The sequence below is a fragment of the Oncorhynchus masou genome, chromosome 29 (assembly GCF_036934945.1).
Source record: "Oncorhynchus masou masou isolate Uvic2021 chromosome 29, UVic_Omas_1.1, whole genome shotgun sequence".
NCBI lineage: Eukaryota > Metazoa > Chordata > Actinopteri > Salmoniformes > Salmonidae > Oncorhynchus > Oncorhynchus masou.
Window position 1 is genome coordinate 83,762,234 of NC_088240.1, and position 19,406 is coordinate 83,781,639.

The 19,406-nt window shown below is 44.5% G+C and overlaps 1 protein-coding gene across 2 annotated transcripts; it reads right to left on the reverse strand.

Annotated features, from left to right (window-relative positions):
• Positions 1-1,546: 1,546 nt before the first annotated feature.
• pik3r4 (phosphoinositide-3-kinase, regulatory subunit 4) lies at positions 1,547-17,616 on the reverse strand. Of its 2 annotated transcripts, XM_064946607.1 has the most exons (20): positions 17,139-17,616; positions 16,981-17,033; positions 15,554-16,297; positions 15,264-15,397; positions 14,517-15,135; positions 14,261-14,395; positions 13,900-14,121; positions 12,646-12,819; positions 12,390-12,535; positions 10,777-10,980; positions 10,444-10,645; positions 9,196-9,293; positions 8,829-9,051; positions 8,445-8,610; positions 4,417-4,581; positions 3,129-3,340; positions 2,813-2,944; positions 2,523-2,712; positions 2,204-2,324; positions 1,547-2,019 (listed from the first exon to the last, which is right to left on the reverse strand). In XM_064946607.1, exons 3-20 carry the CDS (start codon positions 16,269-16,271, stop codon positions 1,849-1,851), a joined length of 4,032 nt encoding a protein of 1,343 aa, XP_064802679.1. In that variant the 5' UTR covers positions 16,272-16,297; positions 16,981-17,033; positions 17,139-17,616; the 3' UTR covers positions 1,547-1,848. The 2 variants fall into 2 exon arrangements, with proteins under 2 accessions (XP_064802679.1, XP_064802680.1); XM_064946608.1 differs by lacking the exon at positions 16,981-17,033.
• Positions 17,617-19,406: the final 1,790 nt, after the last annotated feature.

Here is a 19,406-nt window from a genome sequence, read left to right on the forward strand (position 1 = left end):
GCGGTCAGTGTATTTTTGATGCTCTTATGACCTAATTCTACTGATATTGATTTTGAATGGATACTGGTCCGGATTAGAAATCATGACAATAGCCCAGGCCAATGAAGAGACACACAGATATGTCCAATATTAGAAGGAGATACATGCGTATGTATACATACAGTAAGTTACTAAATACAATTTCCAGTGGAACACTGGCTCACCTAATGATGAAGATGAAGCCATGGGCTACTCACGGTGATGGCCGATGCACTTGTCGTCGTGGCGATAGCCTATCTCAAGATGAGCTACTTTTGAAAACAGTGCTGCTGTTCACAAAACAATGTGAGTTTATTTATTTATATTGGTTTTACAGGCTGATTAGTCTTCTTTCAGGTGTATGCATTTGCTTTCCAAACTGTACGTTTTTTCCCACAATATTATTTTCTAATCTGCAAAAGGCAAACCTACAGCAGCAACCTACCATAGAAATACAATCCATAGATGGCTGTTCCCATTCAAATCAAGACTGCTAGCTATTGCTAGTACCCATGAGTTTAACAGTCAAATTGCCAGGGTAAGAGATTCCAAAACTCTTCCATGGATTATCTGTCTATGGCCACAACGAAACAAGCTGTAACCTATATTTGGTGCATATGCTGCCCAAATTGTGCCCTTCCCGGCTGTCGGCATACCAGTAGCTGCCCAAATAAAGGAAACACTTGAGTAAATGAGGGATACAAAGTATATGTTATGGTGTGGGATGCATTTTCCTGGCATGGTTTAGGTCCACTTCTAGAATCTATGCCAAGGCGCAATGAAGCTGTTCTGGCAGCTCGTGGCATAACACCCCTATAAAACACTTTATGTTGGTGGGGGCTCCTGTGCTGGATTTCCTTTTTAAAGATTTACATTTTTTATTTGTATTTGTTTTTGCCTCTTGGGCCCAGCCCGACTCACACAATGCTGTATTAGTCAGTTACCCAATCAAGGCAGGACCCCCCCAGTTACCCATGTGGGCCCCCTACCTCCTCCCCTCCCCTCATTTGATGATTAGCAGGGCGACAGCAGGCTGTCTACACTCCTTGAGAGTGGGCTCCTGAATCATCCCATGGTTGGCGGTGCTAGTAAAAAAAATACTAAATATATAATTACAGACTGTATAATACTGTATATATTTCCTTATTATTTTTGCTGCCTATTGGGTCCCCTACGGGCCTGGGTCCAGGGGCTTCAGCCCCAGTAAGCCCCTGAATTAATGTATATATTTCCTTATTATTTTTGCTGCCTATTGGGTCCCCTACGGGCCTGGGTCCAGGGGCTTCAGCCCCAGTAAGCCCCTGCATAAATCCTGCCCTGAATGGATATGCTGTTGTGTTTTGATATACAAATTAAACTTGCAACAGTCATTGATAACAACTACGGTTTGAGAATGTGGACACTTAATGCAAAGGGTTGGTTTCAGTACTGGTCATGGCCTAGTTTGTTAACGTTACAACTTTGAGACAAGACTATAGTGCTCAATAAACACAAAACTATAGAGTTCATAATAGCAGTTCATAAAGGGTTCATTCATCATACCAAACTTTATTGACACTTCTTGAGCAGTTTAACATAAACAGATATCAGGCATTGCATAATTGTGACTTCAGTGAATGTCATTACAAACAAAGGGTTAACATCTACTTGTATTTTGCGACAGGATTTCCAGAAGCTTCTCTTATATTAATTAGCTTTAAAATATACTATGTACAAAAGTCTACAACATAGATCAAAACTCTGGGGTGAAGATGTTGAGGACTAGTGTGTGTGGTTGGTTGGATGTGTGAGTGTGTGTCAGCGAGAGTGTGAGGGCCTGAAAGGGGCAGTTTATTTCCAGACTTTGACGATGCCGTCTCTGGATGAAGTGACGATGAAGCCCTGTGTGGTCTGGAAAGTGGCGATGTCAGTGATGATGTCATGGTGGCCCACGGGGAGGGACTCTGGGCCCCTGCGGGGTGCGTCTTCTGTGGCTCCACTCTTCTGTTTGCTGTGGATCTCCTGACAGGACAGGGAATGTAGGTCAATCTCTACCTGCCTTGTGGTTTCTTATTCATACATGTTTATAACACTGCACATAAATTGCTCTCCCGGGGACAGAAATTATGTATTGAACACCTCATTGTAGGACCAGGTGCTTAGAGGAATACACTGAATACACTGCCACCTTCCTATCAGGGCATACCTGTACAACCTCGGTGCCCTCGATGATCTTGCGGCTGTAGAGGACTGAGGGACAGTGCAGCGGTTCATTGGCTCCACCTGCCACAATGTAGGATCTCTCTGGGTAAGCCAAGTCCCAGAACCTGGTAATAACACAGAACACAGTATAGAAATAAGAGTTGACTGACAAAACCAACAAGCTAACGCCATCCAACACACTTCTTGGCTAAGCCAAATTATCAAACACAAACTTAAATGTCATCTGGCAAACATACATGGTCAGAACTGGGTTAAATATATCAGAAGGATGGTTAGTCCAGTCGAGAGTATTGCAAACATACCTGATTCTCATGTCGGAGCCGGCTGTGAGGAGGAGGGGGTTCCCGTCTGCAGGGCTGCAGTAGATCCCATGGACACTGTGGGGGGACGGCTGCATCTCTGAGAGAGGGGGAGCAGAGCTGGCCCACAGCGTGAACTTCCTGTCCCCCGTCTCCATGTCCCACATGGATACCTCATTGTTGCCCTGGACCGCTACAAAACAGCAACAAAACACACAAATAATAGTTTGATTTGCCCCTCAAAGAAAGGTTTTGTTAATAAAGATAAAAAATATGATGACATCGAGTCTCACCAGCAATGACGGAGGATTGGTAGAGCGGGTGCATGAGCAGCCGTCTGATTCGTGCTCGGGTAGGGTGGGAGTGGTTTGAGATGGGGAGCTGGAACCGCATGTCCCAGCATGCCATAGTGCCGTTGCTTGTACCTGTGTGTGGACGAATCAGAATAGGATTCAGTGGACTCCTGATAAGTGCATGTCAGATAAGTCACAACTTTGTTTAAGTTTTCAAAGCAATTTTCAGATGAAATTCATTAAACATTTTTATACACACAACATGCACCACACATGACCCACATCCACCCACGTGCTCACACCAACACCCACGCACCCAGGCAGAGCCAGCACTGGTGCATGTCCACGGTGAAGGAGGTGATGAGGCCCAGGCGCAGGTCGTGGCGGAGGGTCCAGGCGTTGGAGTTGGAGCGCAGGTCCCAGCCCACCAGGGAGCCGTTCACCGTGGCGTAGGCCAGCACAGACTGGGCTCCAGAATTAAAATGGTGGACGTCCACCACGCAGCCGTCATCCTTCTGGTCCAGGAACCTGAGAGGATAGTCAATATAACAGTAAAATGTGGAGTAACTCATTATTACATTGTGGCATCAAAATGATACTGCAGTATCTACTGCATGATAATGATAACTACATGATAATGATAACTACATGATACTGCATGATAATGATAACTACATGATACTGCAGTATTTACTGCATGATAATGATAACTACATGATACTGCATGATAATGATAACTACATGATACTGCAGTATTTACTGCATGATAATGATAACGACATGATACTGCAGTATGTACTGCATGATACTGCATGATAATGATGATACTGCAGTATTTACATGATAATGATACATGATGCATGATAATGATAACTACATGATACTGCAGTATTTACTGCATGATAATGATAACTACATGATACTGCAGTATTTACTGCATGATAATGATAACTACATGATAAGTCCATTGGTGGTGGATGAGGTGAGTTTCCCCCTACTATGTAAAGTTGATTTATTTTTCATTATTTTATTTCACCTTTATTTAACCAGGTAGGCTAGTTGAGAACAAGTTCTCATTTACAACTGCGACCTGGCCAAGATAAAGCATAGCAGTGCGACACAAACAACAAAACAGAGTTACACATGGAATTAACAAGCGTACAGTCAATAACACAATAAAATAAAAAAGTCTATATATACAGTGTGTGCAAATGGCGTGAGGAGGTAGGCAATAAATAGGCCATAGGAGCGAATAATTACAATTTAGCAGATTAACACTGGAGTGATAAATGAGCAGATGATGATGTGCAAGTAGAGATACTGGTGTGCAAAAGAGCAGAAAAGTAAATAAAAACAATATGGGGATGAGGTAGGTAGATTGGGTGGGCTATTTACAGATGGACTATGTACAGCTGCAGCGATCGGTTAGCTGCTCAGATAGCTGATGTTTAAAGTTAGTGAGGGAAATATAAGTCTCCAGCTTCAAAGTGCTTTGTATACCTCGGTAGAAAAGCGTTATATAAATCCAATAAATAATAATTATATCAACTACAGTAAATAAAACCAACTTTATGCTTGATCAACACATGATGGATAGTACATACCTGGTCTGAAAGGGGTTAACTTTGGGTGATTTGGGGGGCTTGTTGGCCTCGATGGCCAGGAGCTGGATGGAACCGTTGTCTGAGGCAGCAGCCAGGTAGTGTGAGCCCTGACAGAAGGTCAACGTCTTCACGTGGCCCCCGATGCGGGAGTACGTCAGCACTGACCTGTAAGACAGCATCAAAACATTCACACAGGTTGGATTGAGGCCTGTTGTTCATTAGTTTTTCCATCAACGTTTTGGTCATTTATAGCAGACGCCCTTATCCAGAGTGGCGCCCTTATCCAGAGTGGCGCCCTTATCCAGAGTGGCGCCCTTATCCAGAGTGGCGCCCTTATCCAGAGTGGCGCCCTTATCCAGAGTGGCGCCCTTATCCAGAGTGGCGCCCTTATCCAGAGTGACGCCCTTATCCAGAGTGACGCCCTTATCCAGAGTGACGCCCTTATCCAGAGTGACGCCCTTATCCAGAGTGACGCCCTTATCCAGAGTGACGCCCTTATCCAGAGTGACGCCCTTATCCAGAGTGACGCCCTTATCCAGAGTGACGCCCTTATCCAAGTGCATTCCAAGGAAATCTAAGATGGTCAACACAGGTAGAGGACATCGGTGAAAAGGTGAGCTGATGTCTGTTCCTCCTCCGATGAGCCTCTACTGACTCCCCATCCCGCACGCGGGAGCGTAATCATCGCCTGAAACTAATTAGCTATCACGCAACGGACATAAATATCCCTAGAAAATATTGCTATTCATGAAAATCACAATTGAAATATATTGAGACACAGCTTAGCCTTTTGTTAATCACCCTGTCATCTCAGATTTTCAAAATATGCTTTGCAGCCAAAACTAGACAAGCATTTGTGTAAGTTTATCGATAGCCTAGCATAGCATTTTGTCCAGCTAGCAGCAGGTAACTTGGTCACGGAAATCAGAAAAGCAATCAAATTAAATTGTTTACCTTTGATTAGTTTCAGATGTTTTCACTCACGAGACTCCCAGGTAGATAGCCAAAGTTAATTTTTCCCAAAATATTATTTTTGTAGGCAAAATAGCTCCGTTTGTTCTTCACGTTTGGCTGAGAAATCGCCCGGAAATTGCAGTCACGGAAACGGCGAAAAATATTCCAAATTAGCTCCATAATATCGACAGAAACATGGCAAACGTTGTTTATAATCAATCCTCAAGGTGTTTTTCTAATATCTATATATATTCGATAATATATCTGTCGGGACAATTAGTTTTTCAGTAGGACTGATTGGAGTAATGGCTACCTCTGTATTTTTACAGGTGACCAGTTACGCAATGTAGCCGCCTACGGCTATTCTTCAACATAAATGCGTAAAACTACGTCACAATGCTGTAGACACCTTGGAGAATACATAGAAAGCGTAAGCTGGTTGATGGCACATTCACAGCTCAATAGGGACTCATTGGAACGCAGCGCTTTCAAAATATGGGGCACTTCCGGATTGGATTTTTCTCAGGCTTTCGCCTGCAACATCAGTTCTGTTATACTCACAGACAATATCTTTACAGTTTTGGAAACGTTAGTGTTTTCTATCCAAAGCTGTCAATTATATGCATATTCTAGAATCTTGTCCTGACAAAATATCCCGTTTAAAACGGGAACGTTTTTTTTCCAAAAATGAAAATAGTGCCCTTAGAGTCGCAACAGGTTTGAATACCCTTCCATATACAGTGCCTTCAGAAAGTACTCCCCTTGACTTTTTTAACATTTTGTTGTGATACAGCCTGAATGAAAAGCTGAAATGTCTTGAGTGATGAGTATTTCTGTCTGTAATAAATCCCTTTTGTGGGGAAAAACTAATTCCGATTGGCAGGACCTGTCTCCCCAATGGGTGGGCCTGGCTCCCAAGTAGGTGGACCTATGCCCTCCCAGGCCCACTCATGGCTCCACCCCTTCCCAGTCATGTGAAATGCCATTCTGTACCATCACTCATTCATATATTTTTATGTACATATTCCTCATCCCTTTACACTTGTGTATATAAGATAGTTGTTGTGAAATTGTTAGGTTAGATTACTCGTTGGTTATTACTGCATTGTCGGAACTAGAAGCACAAGCATTTCGCTACACTCACATTAACATCTGCTAACCATGTGTATGTGACAAATAAAATTGGATTTGATTTGAAATTGGCAGGAAATAGTAATGAATGCTCACTTGCATAATTAGATAAAGGTTAAATAAAAATAAAAACAAGAAATTGATGGAGTGGTTGAAAAAACAAGTTTTAATGACTCCAACCTAAGTGTATGTAAACTTCTGATTTCAACTGTACATACACCAATCTGGACCTACCATTTACACACACACACCAATCTGGCAGGGTAGGTGTTGGACTAGTAACCAAAAGGTTGCAAGTTCAAATCCCCTAGCTGACAAGGTACAAATCTGTCATTCTGCCCCTGAACAGGCAGCTAACCCACTGTTCCTAGGCCGTCATTGAAAATAAGATTTTGTTCTTAACTGACTTGCCTGGTAAAATAAAAAATAAATAAACACACACACAAACCAATCTGGCCCGACCATCTACACACACACCAATCTGGAACTGCCATCACTCTACACATGCAGAGAAAGTCTCAAGATCCTTTGTAAGAACACTTCTAAAATACGACCCCTTCCACCATATGCTTCCACCTCAATGATGGTCTAACCCACCCCAATGATGGTCTAACCCACCCCAATGATGGTCTAAGTCTAACCCACCCCAATGATGGTCTAACCCACCCCAATGATGGTCTAACCCTAACCCACTTCAATGATGACCTAAGTCTAACCCACCCCAATGATGGTCTAACCCACCCCAATGATGGTCTAACCCACCCCAATGATGGTCTAACCCTAACCCACTCCAATGATGGTCTAACCCTAACCCACCTCAATGATGGCCTAAGTCTAACCCACCCCAATGATGGTCTAACCCACCCCAATGATGGTCTAAGTCTAACCCACCCCAATGATGGTCTAAGCCTAACCCACCCCAATGATGGTCTAAGTCTAACCCACCCCAATGATGGTCTAAGTCTAACCCACCCCAATGATGGTCTAACCCACCCCAATGATGGTCTAAGTCTAACCCACCCCAATGATGGTCTAACCCACCCCAATGATGGTCTAAGTAACCCACCCCAATGATGGTCTAACCCACCCCAATGATGGTCTAACCCACCCCAATGATGGTCTAACCCACCCCAATGATGGTCTAACCCACCCCAATGATGGTCTAACCCACCCCAATGATGGTCTAACCCACCCCAATGATGGTCTAACCCACCCCAATGATGGTCTAACCCACCCCAATGATGGTCTAACCCACCCCAATGATGGTCTAACCCACCCCAATGATGGTCTAAGTCTAACCCACCCCAATGATGGTCTAACCCACCCCAATGATGGTCTAACCCACCCCAATGATGGTCTAACCCACCCCAATGATGGTCTAACCCACCCCAATGATGGTCTAAGTCTAACCCACCCCAATGATGGTCTAACCCACCCCAATGATGGTCTAACCCTAACCCACCCCAATGATGGTCTAAGCCTAACCCACCCCAATGATGGTCTAACCCACCCCAATGATGGTCTAACCCTAACCCACCCCAATGATGGTCTAACCCACCCCAATGATGGTCTAACCCACCCCAATGATGGTCTAACCCACCCCAATGATGGTCTAACCCACCCCAATGATGGTCTAACCCAGAGCCACTCCTTAAAGCTGAGATCTGCATAAGGTGAAGCAGCACCACTGGTGGCCGCAGGCGCGTTTGTTATTGTTTTTAAATGTGTCAGAGGAGCATCCTGCATTGTGGTGAACATCCTGCATCGTGGTGGTTATTGGTTATTACTTGGTTAACTGGTTGGTTGCTACTAGGCTAACTGGTTGGTTGTTGTTTACTACTTGGTTAACTGGTTGATTGTTGGTTACCACTTGGTTAACTGGTTGGTTATTGGTTACTACTTGGTTAACTGGTTGGTTATTGGTTACTATTTGGTTGGCGTACCTGGTGGTAGTGGTTTTGCCCTCCATCTTCTGGCTGTCCCAGACCTTGACGGTGCCGTCGTTGGAGGCCGTGGCGAAGATGGAGTGCTCGTCTGACACACGGATACGGTTGACAGCAGACTTGTGCTCATGGAGGTGGGCCACTAGAAGACCCTTAGGGTGCCACCCTGCAGAGCAAAACAACAACACAATGTGGATGTGGAGGGCCCTGACTAACCCTACTGCTTGTTGACATTTCTGCTGTGCTTAGTCCAAATTGGCAAGAAACACACCTCTAGTGGTATATTCAACAATATAATGACCACAAAAGAATACATTGTGGAGTCAATAGTTTGACTATTTTATTTTTACAGGGACATGGCACTACTTTATGGCACTACTTTACCTGGCGGAGGCGGACGACTCTCCCATTCAGCGCTCTCCATCATCTGCTTGGCCATGCGCTCTGCGCTGCACTGCTCCCTCTTCTGCTGCACCAAATGTTGAAGCTCCGCCTTGCACGTGTTGAGACGACGCTGATAGGTTGAGACTGCGCCTGCAGACTGCCCCACAGGGACACCAAGGGAGGCTGTGGTCTTCCTGGTCTGAGTCCCCGCCCCTTCAGACACCTGGTGGAGTACACAGAGATAGAAGGTAGACTACCAGAGTGGACCAGGCTATAAAATAAATCAATTAGTATATCAATCAATAGATCATTCAACCCTCGTCCCATATTATTCTTAGCAGACATCATAGGTTAACCCGTTATGTACCGTGGGGAGCTGTGGTGCCGTAGCCGCTGACTCCTGAGAGCCAAACATGCTCTTCCACTCTTCATTCATGTTGGAGTCCTGTTTGGTGTGTTTCCGGGCTGAAGACAGAAAGAGAAATACAGAAAAAGCTAAGAAACACTAGTTAAGAAGCATTCAGCACTGGAGGTCAAAAGCTTGGGGACTGTTGGATTAAATAGACATTAAGTTGAAGGGGGCTCCCTATTTTCAGCTATTCCAATAAGCCATGGAGAAGCACTACGGTTTCAAACATCTAATGAAAATACTAACGGGAGACGGCAGGCATTAAAAGGAGTTGAAGGCCAATGCAGATACAACAGGTTTTAAGACCACCAGACTACGTGAAGCAGTTGGGAGCTGGGAGATATGCTAATCACAGGACATGTTAGAGTGAGTAGTTAAATTAGTCACCAGCAGCAGTCCAACACTCCAAAAGGACAGTTCCATGCGATTGAAACATACCAGCTGCAACACACAGTTACTTTTAGCCCACGGTAAATTGTGTCAGACAAGCTACTAACAGTGCCTATGAAAAAACCACTCCAAAACGCCAAACAGGTTAGATGTTAATATACTGTACCTGTTATCCTATGGCGTAGATACACAACACAATCTTCCAGTATGTCCTTGAATAAATACTTTCTATTGAATACCATGGAGTCTAGACCCATATGGGATTTAACTGGTATACTGTTACTGAAACAGACTAAGGGCCTTAGATCCATTGTTTACACTACTGCCAGAGAGCACAAACGCTTTTTTAACAAAACCTGATTTTCCCTAGGGGAACTGAACACTAACATGTACTGCTCTGTCGTGTGTAGACAGCCACAGAGGTAATGAGAAAATGTGAAAACTCTGCTTGTCTTGATGCAGTTTAACCCATCTAGTGAATTAAATGTAATGAGGCGATGTGGGTAATCTGGGGGAAATTATGTCTGTATGGGATTATTTGTTATGCACATCATTCCAGGCTAAACCACACCAGCAATATACCAGATGCTGTGGCGATGAAGTCTGCAAACAGAAATTACAGGTCATTGATATCAAACTATAATATCAACCTATCCAATCTTTTCAGTGTCTACACACAAGTGTTTTATTTCTTCTTCAATAATTGGGCAAAAGATCAGAATTGGGGTGTCTGTGTAAATGCAGCCTTTGGGTTTGTGTACCCCTCTGCTATTACAGGCGTGTACTTTGACCACCAGGTGTCAGTGGCGTCCCTACCTCTCTTGTCCTCGGCCTCCTGTTTAGGTTTGACCAGGTCCACCTGGCGTCCCATGATGCCCAGCGTGGCCAGGTCAATGACCCCGCTCTGGACTGCCTCCCCCAGGTGGCTCTGGTCTCCCATGTTGGCCTTGGCCTTGTTGGACTTGAGCATGAAGTCCTTCAGTGCTAGCAGCTTGTCCTCTTCAGCCTCCGTCATCCCCTAGAATGAACAATTATCACCATCGTTGTGATCATCATCATCATAACAATAATGGTCAAACGTTGTGCATTACATGGAAACATTACATTTCCCATCCATGTAACGTTGAAACATCACCCCCGCCCTCTGACCTGAGAGAGCAGTTTCTTAAGCAGCTGGGCAATGGCGGGGTCCTCCGGAATGGGGCATTCTGGGAGTGAGCCGCTGCGCTTCTTCTGCCGCAGCAGCAGGTGGCGGAAGAGGCTGGCGATGTCTTTGGAGCGCAGGGAGTAGTCGAAGATGGAGCGGCTCACTGGCTCCTTCAGCACACTCAGAAGTACTATCTCTTTATCAATCTGAGAGGAAACACAGCCTCATTTAACATAGCACAGTATCACACCATAACATAACATAGCACAGTACACCATAACATAGCATAGTACAGTACACCATAACATAGAACAGTATACCATAACACAGCATAGTACAGTACACCTTATCATAGCACAGTACACCATAGCAAAGCACCGCACACCATAACATAGTACAGTACACCATAACATAGCACAATACACCATAGTATAGCACACCATAACATAGCATAGTACAGCACACCATAACATAGCATAGTACAGCACACCATAACATAGCACAGTACAACATAGCATAGTAAACACTAACATAGTATAGCACACCATAACATAACATAGCATAGTGCACCATATCATATCACAGTACACCATATCATAGCACAGTACACCATATCACAGCACAGTACATCACACAATAATATAGCACAGTACATCACACAATAATATAGCACAGTACATCACACAATAATATAGCACAGTACACAATAACATAGCACAGTACAGCACACCATAGCATAGCACAGTACACCATAACATAGCACAGTATAACATAGCATAGTATACACTAACATAGCATAGTACAGCACACCATAACATAGCATAGTATACACTATGTTGTACTGTGCTAACATAGTATAGCACACCATAACATAGTACAGCACACCATAACATAGTGTATACTATGCTATGTTGTACTGTGCTAACATAGTATAGCACACCATAACATAACATAGCATAGTGCACCATAACATAGTACAGTACACCATATCATAGCACAGTACATCACACAATAATATAGCACAGTACATCACAGAATAATATAGCACAGTACACAATAACATAGCACAGTACACCATATCACAGCACAGTACATCACACAATAATATAGCACAGTATAACATAGCATAGTATACACTAACATAGTATAGCATACCATAACATAGCACAGCACACCATAGCATAGCACAGCAGACCATAACCTAGCATAGCACAGCATAACATAGCACAGCACACCATAACATAGCACAGCAGACCATAACCTAGCATAGCATAACATAGCGAAGCACAGCACACCATAACATAGCACAGTACAACACACCATAACTTAGCACCTCATAACATAGCACCTCATAACATAGCACCTCATAACATAGCGAAGTACAGCACGCCATAGCCTAGCATAGTACACCATAACATAGCATAGCACAGTACACCATAACATAGCACAATACAGCACACCATAACATAGCACAATATAGCACATCATAACCAAGCATAGCAAAGTACAGCACACCATAGACTAGCACCACATAACATAATTGAATAAGAGCCTGGGAGATTCTTTCAATGTGTTACACGTGAAGATGGTAAGTGAGCGTGTGTGGAAGTCTTACCTGTATGATGGGCTGGGTGATGAAGGGGTTGAGGTGAGGCATCAGTTTGCAGTAGACGTCTGCTATGTTGAGATGCTGGGCCACCACGGTGATGAAGCCCACCGCCCCGTAGCGGATCCACAGGTTGGGGTGGCACAGGAATAGGGCTTTCAAAATAAGGGGAAAAGTTCATCACAAAAATGGCCTTTTATACATAGTATAGTAACAACATTATCCTTCTCCTGCCGTCTCTAAGCTCCTCTCTACCCCATCTCACCGATGTCACTGACAAACTCGTAGATGTGTGGTTTCTGCAGCAGGCCCAGCTGGCACATGCAGGTGAGAGAGTTGAGGGCCTTGTAGATGACAAACTCCTCCGCATCACTCAGACCCTGCTGCAGGAGGGGCTTCAGGATGGATGAGCTCTGCCAGCCCACGTACGCCGCCACACCTGGAGGAAATGGAGAGAGAGAGACAGAGAGAGAGATGGAAAGAGAGAGAGATGGAAAGAGATGGAATGAGCGAGAGATGGAAAGAGAGAGAGAGATGGAAAGAGAGAGAGAGATGGAAAGTGAGGGAGAGAGATATGACATTTGTAATGTCTTTATTGTTTTGAAACTTCTGTATGTGTGATGTCTACTGTTAATTTTTATTGTTTATTTCACTTTATATATTATCTACCTTACTTGCTTTGGCAATGTTAACACATGTTTTCCATGCCAATAAAGCCCTTGAATTGAATTGAAAAATTGAGATGGAAAGAGAGGGAGAGAGAGAGAGATGGAAAGAGATGGAAAGAGATGGAGGAGAGAGAGATGGAAAGAAAGGGAGAGAGAGATGGAAAGAAAGGGAGAGAGAGATGGAAAGAAAGGGAGAGAGAGATGGAAAGAAAGGGAGAGAGAGATGGAAAGAAAGGGAGAGAGAGATGGAAAGAAAGGGAGAGAGAGATGGAAAGAAAGGGAGAGATGGAAAGAAGGGAGAAATGGAAAGAAAGGGAGAGAGAGATGGAAAGAAAGGATGGAAAGAAAGGGAGATGGAAAGAAAGGGAGAGAGAGATGGAAAGAAAGGGAGAGAGAGATGGAAAGAAAGGGAGAGTGAGATGGAAAGAAAGGGAGAGAGATGGAAAGAGATGGAGAGAGAGAGATGGAAAGAAAGGGAGAGAGATGGAAAGGGAGAGAGATGGAAAGAGATGGAGAGAGAGAGAGATGGAAAGAAAGGGAGAGAGATGGAAAGAAAGGGAGAGAGATGGAAAGAGGGAGAGAGAGATGGAAAGAGATGGAAAGAGAGGGAGAGAAAGAGAGATGGAAAGAGGGATAGTAAAAGATAAAAAGACAGAGACCAAGAGGAAGTGGGGAGGAGGGGGGGGGGCAGGGAGAGAGTGGAAAGCGAAAGACGGGTCATTGAAGAGAAAATACATTCTAGGATCTCTATATCTCGGAGACTTCCTGCATGTACACATCCAGCTTGTCCATTAGCATATTTGAGTGATTAAGTGTGGGCACCGTATCTGTGGCACAGTTCTGCCCCTTACCCACGATGCTGTCGAAGAAGGCTCCCCGGAGGTGCCAGTCATTCTTGTCGTTCAGGAAAGTGATCATGTGGGACAGGAGCACGTCGTTGGCCTTCTGCCGGCCGAAGAAGACGCAGAGCCGCGTGATGCCATTCTCCATCAGAGACTGCTTGACAATGTTCTCCGAGTCGCTCAGTAACGTAACCACCTTCTGCTGCACCATCTCATGAAGCGCCTGCAGCTCTGTAAGGAGGAACAGGAAGTCAGAACAGAATAGAATTTTCCCAACGGAGCGTTCGGGTGCGGCGTTCAGTATCCATGTTTCGGTGATAAACCTCTACCTCCGATCTGATATTTGAGAGAGAGGAGGCCTTAAAATTACCAGAGTCGTAGTTCTCGTTGGGGTGGAGGGTCTCCTCTGTGTCCTCCCCATTCAAGTCGTGCTCCATATTCAGGTTATTCTCCTGAACGAGCTCTAAAAAACGCAAAGCTGTCTCAGCCAGGTGGGCTATGTTCTCTGAGAAAAGGAGAGAGGTGAATGGATAGGCATTACAACAACATAAATACTGTCAACCTTTGGACAATTAAGTGTGTAATCATATTTAGAGCGACCCGTGGTCATTCTCAGCCCAACTGACCTGCGTATGCCAGCCTGACGATGGTGGCGTCGTCCTGCGCCAGGTGGGCGATGCCTGGCAGGATGTACTCTGGGTAGATGTTGACATCGTTACGGGGAACCTCCTTCACCAGCGCCAGCACCTTGGCTAGGGTGCGCACGGCCTGAGCCCTAACCCGTGGCGCCAGGTCGCTGCAGAAGTGCAGCAGGTATGGCGTGATGCGGTCCAGCAGCGTCTCCACCCTGAGGCGGCCCGCCAGGTGCAGCACCAGCTCCAGAGCCGCCAGCTTGGAGTCGCACGAACGCAGTGTCTGGAGGCAGGAGGTGATGACAGACACCAGCACCACCAGACCCTGCTCCTCCTTGGTCGACACCACACTCGACTCCTGGTCCCCCTTCTCAGGCTTCTCCGTCGACCCACCTGACCCTCCCCCGCGGAGGTTATGGAGGATGTTATCCAGGTCCTTGCGGATGACCAGCACACGTTCGTCTGCCGACTGGAAGGTCTCCTTGGCAAACTGGGCCATGTAGGGCTGCAGAAAGGTATAGAAGATGTCTGGGAAGGCGTTACCTCTCTGCTGCTTCAGGTACTCCTCCGCAGTCAGACGCTTCTCCGGCTCCCGCTGCACCATCTGGGCCACCTAGGAGGAGAAAAGAGGGTTTTGGTAGTTACCAGGAGACAGCGGTACACTTAACAATTGGTGCTCAGGATGAATTTAGTATTTCACAAGAACATCTTCACGTGAAGATAAAACATATAGACTATTACTAGTTCTCTGATGTAATGGTCTTCTATTTTCATGAGAACATGCTCTGTCTGGAAGTGTCCTTTGCGATACGCCAGAAGTTGGGAGAGATCAAACAGTGGTACTCCCTCTGTGAAGAGTTCTGCGATCACACAACCTAAAAAAACACATGAAATAACAGCCAGGGAAGGGGAATGTACATTAGATGTTTAAACACTCTCAATGTCGATCATACAACTACTCCATGGCATCCACTTATCTCTCTCTCTCTATTGCCCCTAAACAGAAAATATGTTTCAGCTATGAAAGTTACCTGCTGAGAAGATATCCATTGCCTGTTTGAGCTCTCCCCTGCTCCTCTGGCTGTTGCTGGTGAGGTCCACCAGAGGGGTGTTCTGGTCGCTCTCTGTGGTGAACATACTCCCATCCACAAACCTCTCGGGGGCGATGTAACATGTCCTCCGTCGAGACGTGTCAAAGAAGTAATTAAAGTCAGCTGGGTTGTCCTCAGGCAGATAGGTGGGCTTGAAGCTGGCAAAGTCTGTGAGCAGCACCCAGTTCCAGCTGGTCACCATCACGTTTTCTGTCTTAATGTCACCGTGGCGCACGCCCGATTTGTGCGCCTGGTCTACGGCGGTGAGGATCTGGAAGGCTAGCCAGCGCTTCTCCACATTGTTGAGGAAGGGTCGCGTGCTGATGCGATCATACAAGTTGTCCCGGACATATTGGCGGAAGAGGATGGCTGCTTTCTCAGTGAGGGAGGCCTTCTGGAAGGGCAGGCAGTTCTGGCACGAGTGCAGTCTGATCTTTAGCTCCTCCAGCTCCTGCTTGTAGCTGGTGAGAGGTAGAGATGGGTCCTGGATGGCAAACACCTTCACCACCACCAGGCCTTCCCTGTGCTTGGCGCGGGCCACCTTAAAGAAGCGCGTGCTGCCCAGGCTCTTGTCGTACTCGTGATCATGGATGTCAGAGAAGTAGCTGTCGACAGATAGGATCTGGGCAGGAGCGATCCCTGCCAGTTGATTCCCCATGGTTTTGCTTCACTCTGACCAGGGTCCTGGGTTGACATAGACATGAACAATCAAACACTTGCCAAAAATAAGAAAAACTAAAACAGATTCAATGATCGTAACAGTTTGTGAATGGCTCTCAGATCAGCCAATACAACCTAAAGTAATTTCCCACCTATTGCATAATTAAGCAATAAGGCCCGAGGCGGTGTGGTATATGGCCAATATACCATTGCAAAGGGCTGTTCTTATGCAAGACGCAAAGCAGAGTGCCTGGATACAGCACTTAGCTGTGGTATGTTGGTCATATTCCACAAACACCCAAAGTGTCTTATTGCTATTATAAAATACTTACAAACATAATTAGAACAGTAAAAATACATGTTTTGTAATATCCGTGGTATATTGAATGCTGTTTTAGCCAATCAGCATCCAGTAACCAAACTATCCGGCTCAAAATAAACAATACACCTCGCCGGAAACCCTTCCCATACAATAAAAAAAGGATTTGCTACACAGTTACAGAGAGCAACCACAAAGGTGGGCTATCAAATCCTATTTTATTTGTCACATACACATGTTTAGCAATGTTATTGCGGGTATGTATAACAACAACAACGGTATGTATGAATGTAAATAGCACAGCTAGGTAAATAATAACTGTGGTTACAGTACTGGCTACAAATTGATATCTAGTTAGCTGCTTTCAAACTCGTTAAGTCCTACTTACTCTGCCATGAAAATGGGATCAAATGCATTGCTTCATCATGTAAGGACGGTACACTGTGATGATGACAGGGCAATAACATGCACATGAGTATGTCAGTCTACTAAACAAAGAAAAAAATGCATAAAAACCGAATAGTACATACAGTTTGATATACTTACAATAGAAATGGAACACAGAATTCACGTGACGTTGATGAAATTACAGTGCAGGGTATTGTTTACCAGATGGTTGAGATGCGGTGTAGTGCTGTTTGGCTTCGTATCTGGTTAGCATCTAGCTAACTTCATCGGTTCTAATATGTCATCCCCATGCATTTTGCTAAGACGACTCAATTTGAAAAAAATATACAAATTGAGCGTCGAGATTTAGCTTATTCCGTGGGTTCAGCTGACAGTTGTAGGAAAGTAGCATTTCCTGTAAAATCCAATAAGATAAAAAAAAATATATATATAATATCCCTCCGCAGGGTGCATAGACACGCAAATAATCGTCACTTCCGGTTCTAGATTTCACTTTCAAAACACAAACTAGATGCGAAAGCAATATGTGAGAAGCCTAACGTTACATGTGTTTTGTTTGATGCTTTCGTCTGAGAAGTTGCCTAATGTCAATGAACGAGAAAAAGTGACGAGGAGAGGAACTGTTTAGATGATTCAAATACAGCCCTTTATCCCCGCCCCTTCTACGCGACTGGCGTGCTGATCTCACCGGTGACCGTCCGTCAGAGAGAAGCGACAGTGGATTTTACGGAAGATGCTGAAGAAACAGGAGCGGCTGGTAAGTTTCCGGATTTCTGAATGTTATATTCATATCTTCATATATTTAGAACATAGTATATACCCAATAGTGAGTTGTATTTAGATATAAAGCAATGTGTTGACAATGGTTTTGTTCTAAAAGGACAGTGGGGGGAGCTGGCGCAAGGGAAAGACAATGTAACGTTAGCTAGCTACAGTACTGTATAATGTTACTGTCGAGAGCTCCATGATCACGAGAGGTGAGCGTGGTGTTGTGTCGCTAAAAATACTGTTTACTTGCCATGTATAAATTGCTGTCATACAGGATAACGTTAGTTGTTTGTTGGCACAGCGAACTTTGAGCTGGTTCAGGGATACATATGCAGCTTCCTGTCAAAGAACAACAAAACCAACAATAGCTATCTAGTTACAAGAGCTTGTAGTTTGCCATAGCCCAACAACCATATCCTCATAGCTATCTATGACGGTTATATAAAGTAAAGTTAGCGTTATATTGCCCTGGCCGGCCCACTTTATTGCTGTCGTTTTCCGCTAGCACGGAACGGCGATGTTACTAACCCCCTGGTGATACTACCTTAAATACACGAATAGTTTTGTTCTTCTTACAATGTTAAACAAATCTATTTGCAAGCAACTAAACAACATGTTGAATTTTGCTGATCAATAAAACGTGTCAATGCAATAGTAGGTAGAGCAATGACCTAGATAGCACAACACACACTAACCACGAGGGTGTAGCTTTGGCTAAGCCTTGTTGCATTCAGTGTTCACGGTGTCGTTGTTATCGAGCATTGTGTTTTTGTTTCTGACAGGTTCATAAAGTTGACTGAATTTAATTCAGGGGATGTTGACTGAATTTAATTCAGAATCCAGCATGGCAATGCAACCAGCCATGTAAACAAACACGAACAATTAGCCTACACACACACAGACACACATACATGCATAGTCATTTGAATGGGGCTGCATGTGTGTATCAAGTCATTCACAGTCAGACAGCCTACATGAGAGAGAGAGAGAGTGTGTGAGAGAGAGAGAGCAACCTGAAGTGTATCATTATCAACAAACATGCTATTCTTTCTCAGAGAGAGAGCCTCTGGGGTCAAAGAGGACCACCCATTACTACAACAGAAAAATGTTCAACTAGCGTGGCATGCACAGTAAGCCAACTGCAGACTAGGCTAAGTGCTGTAGCTTCAAAATTGCCTTGCTAATGTATATAAATACTTTTGTGATGCATTTAGACTGTGTACTTAGCTAAACTGTGTTTATAATTAGGCCTGCACATTTGCAACACTTCCAATGACCAGTTTGGCAATAGCTAGATGTACGTGTTGGTGTGTGCACCATTTACATTGATTAATAACGTCATATAAACTAGACCTGTGTTAATAACTGTGCCTATAAACGATGGACAAGAGTATATATTGACCTTTTTGAACTTTGATTAGCCTATCTCACAATGTTTTAACCACAGCCCTCCTCTTGTTTGCAGACAACATGTTTCTGTTTTAAATCTAATTTTGCCATGGCTTATGTCATGTTCCTATGCTATCTGAGTGACTTAAACATTATAACAAAATCAGTGGGGGGCATGGGTCCCATGCCATTACATTTTTTTTTACATTTTAGGTTCTCCCTGAATGTCTAGTTTAACAATTTTTGTGT

Bases quoted from the DNA above. Each gene is read 5' to 3' on its own strand.
- pik3r4 (XM_064946608.1), bottom strand. From the start codon at position 16,271: ATGGGGAATCAACTGGCAGGGATCGCTCCTGCCCAGATCCTATCTGTC. The intron at 15,398-15,553 runs GTAACTTTCATA...GTGTTTTTTTAG, and splicing joins AATGGATATCTTCTCAGCAG to GTTGTGTGATCGCAGAACTC. The intron at 9,052-9,195 runs GTACATAACGGG...GTACTCCACCAG, and splicing joins CGGCACCACAGCTCCCCACG to GTGTCTGAAGGGGCGGGGAC.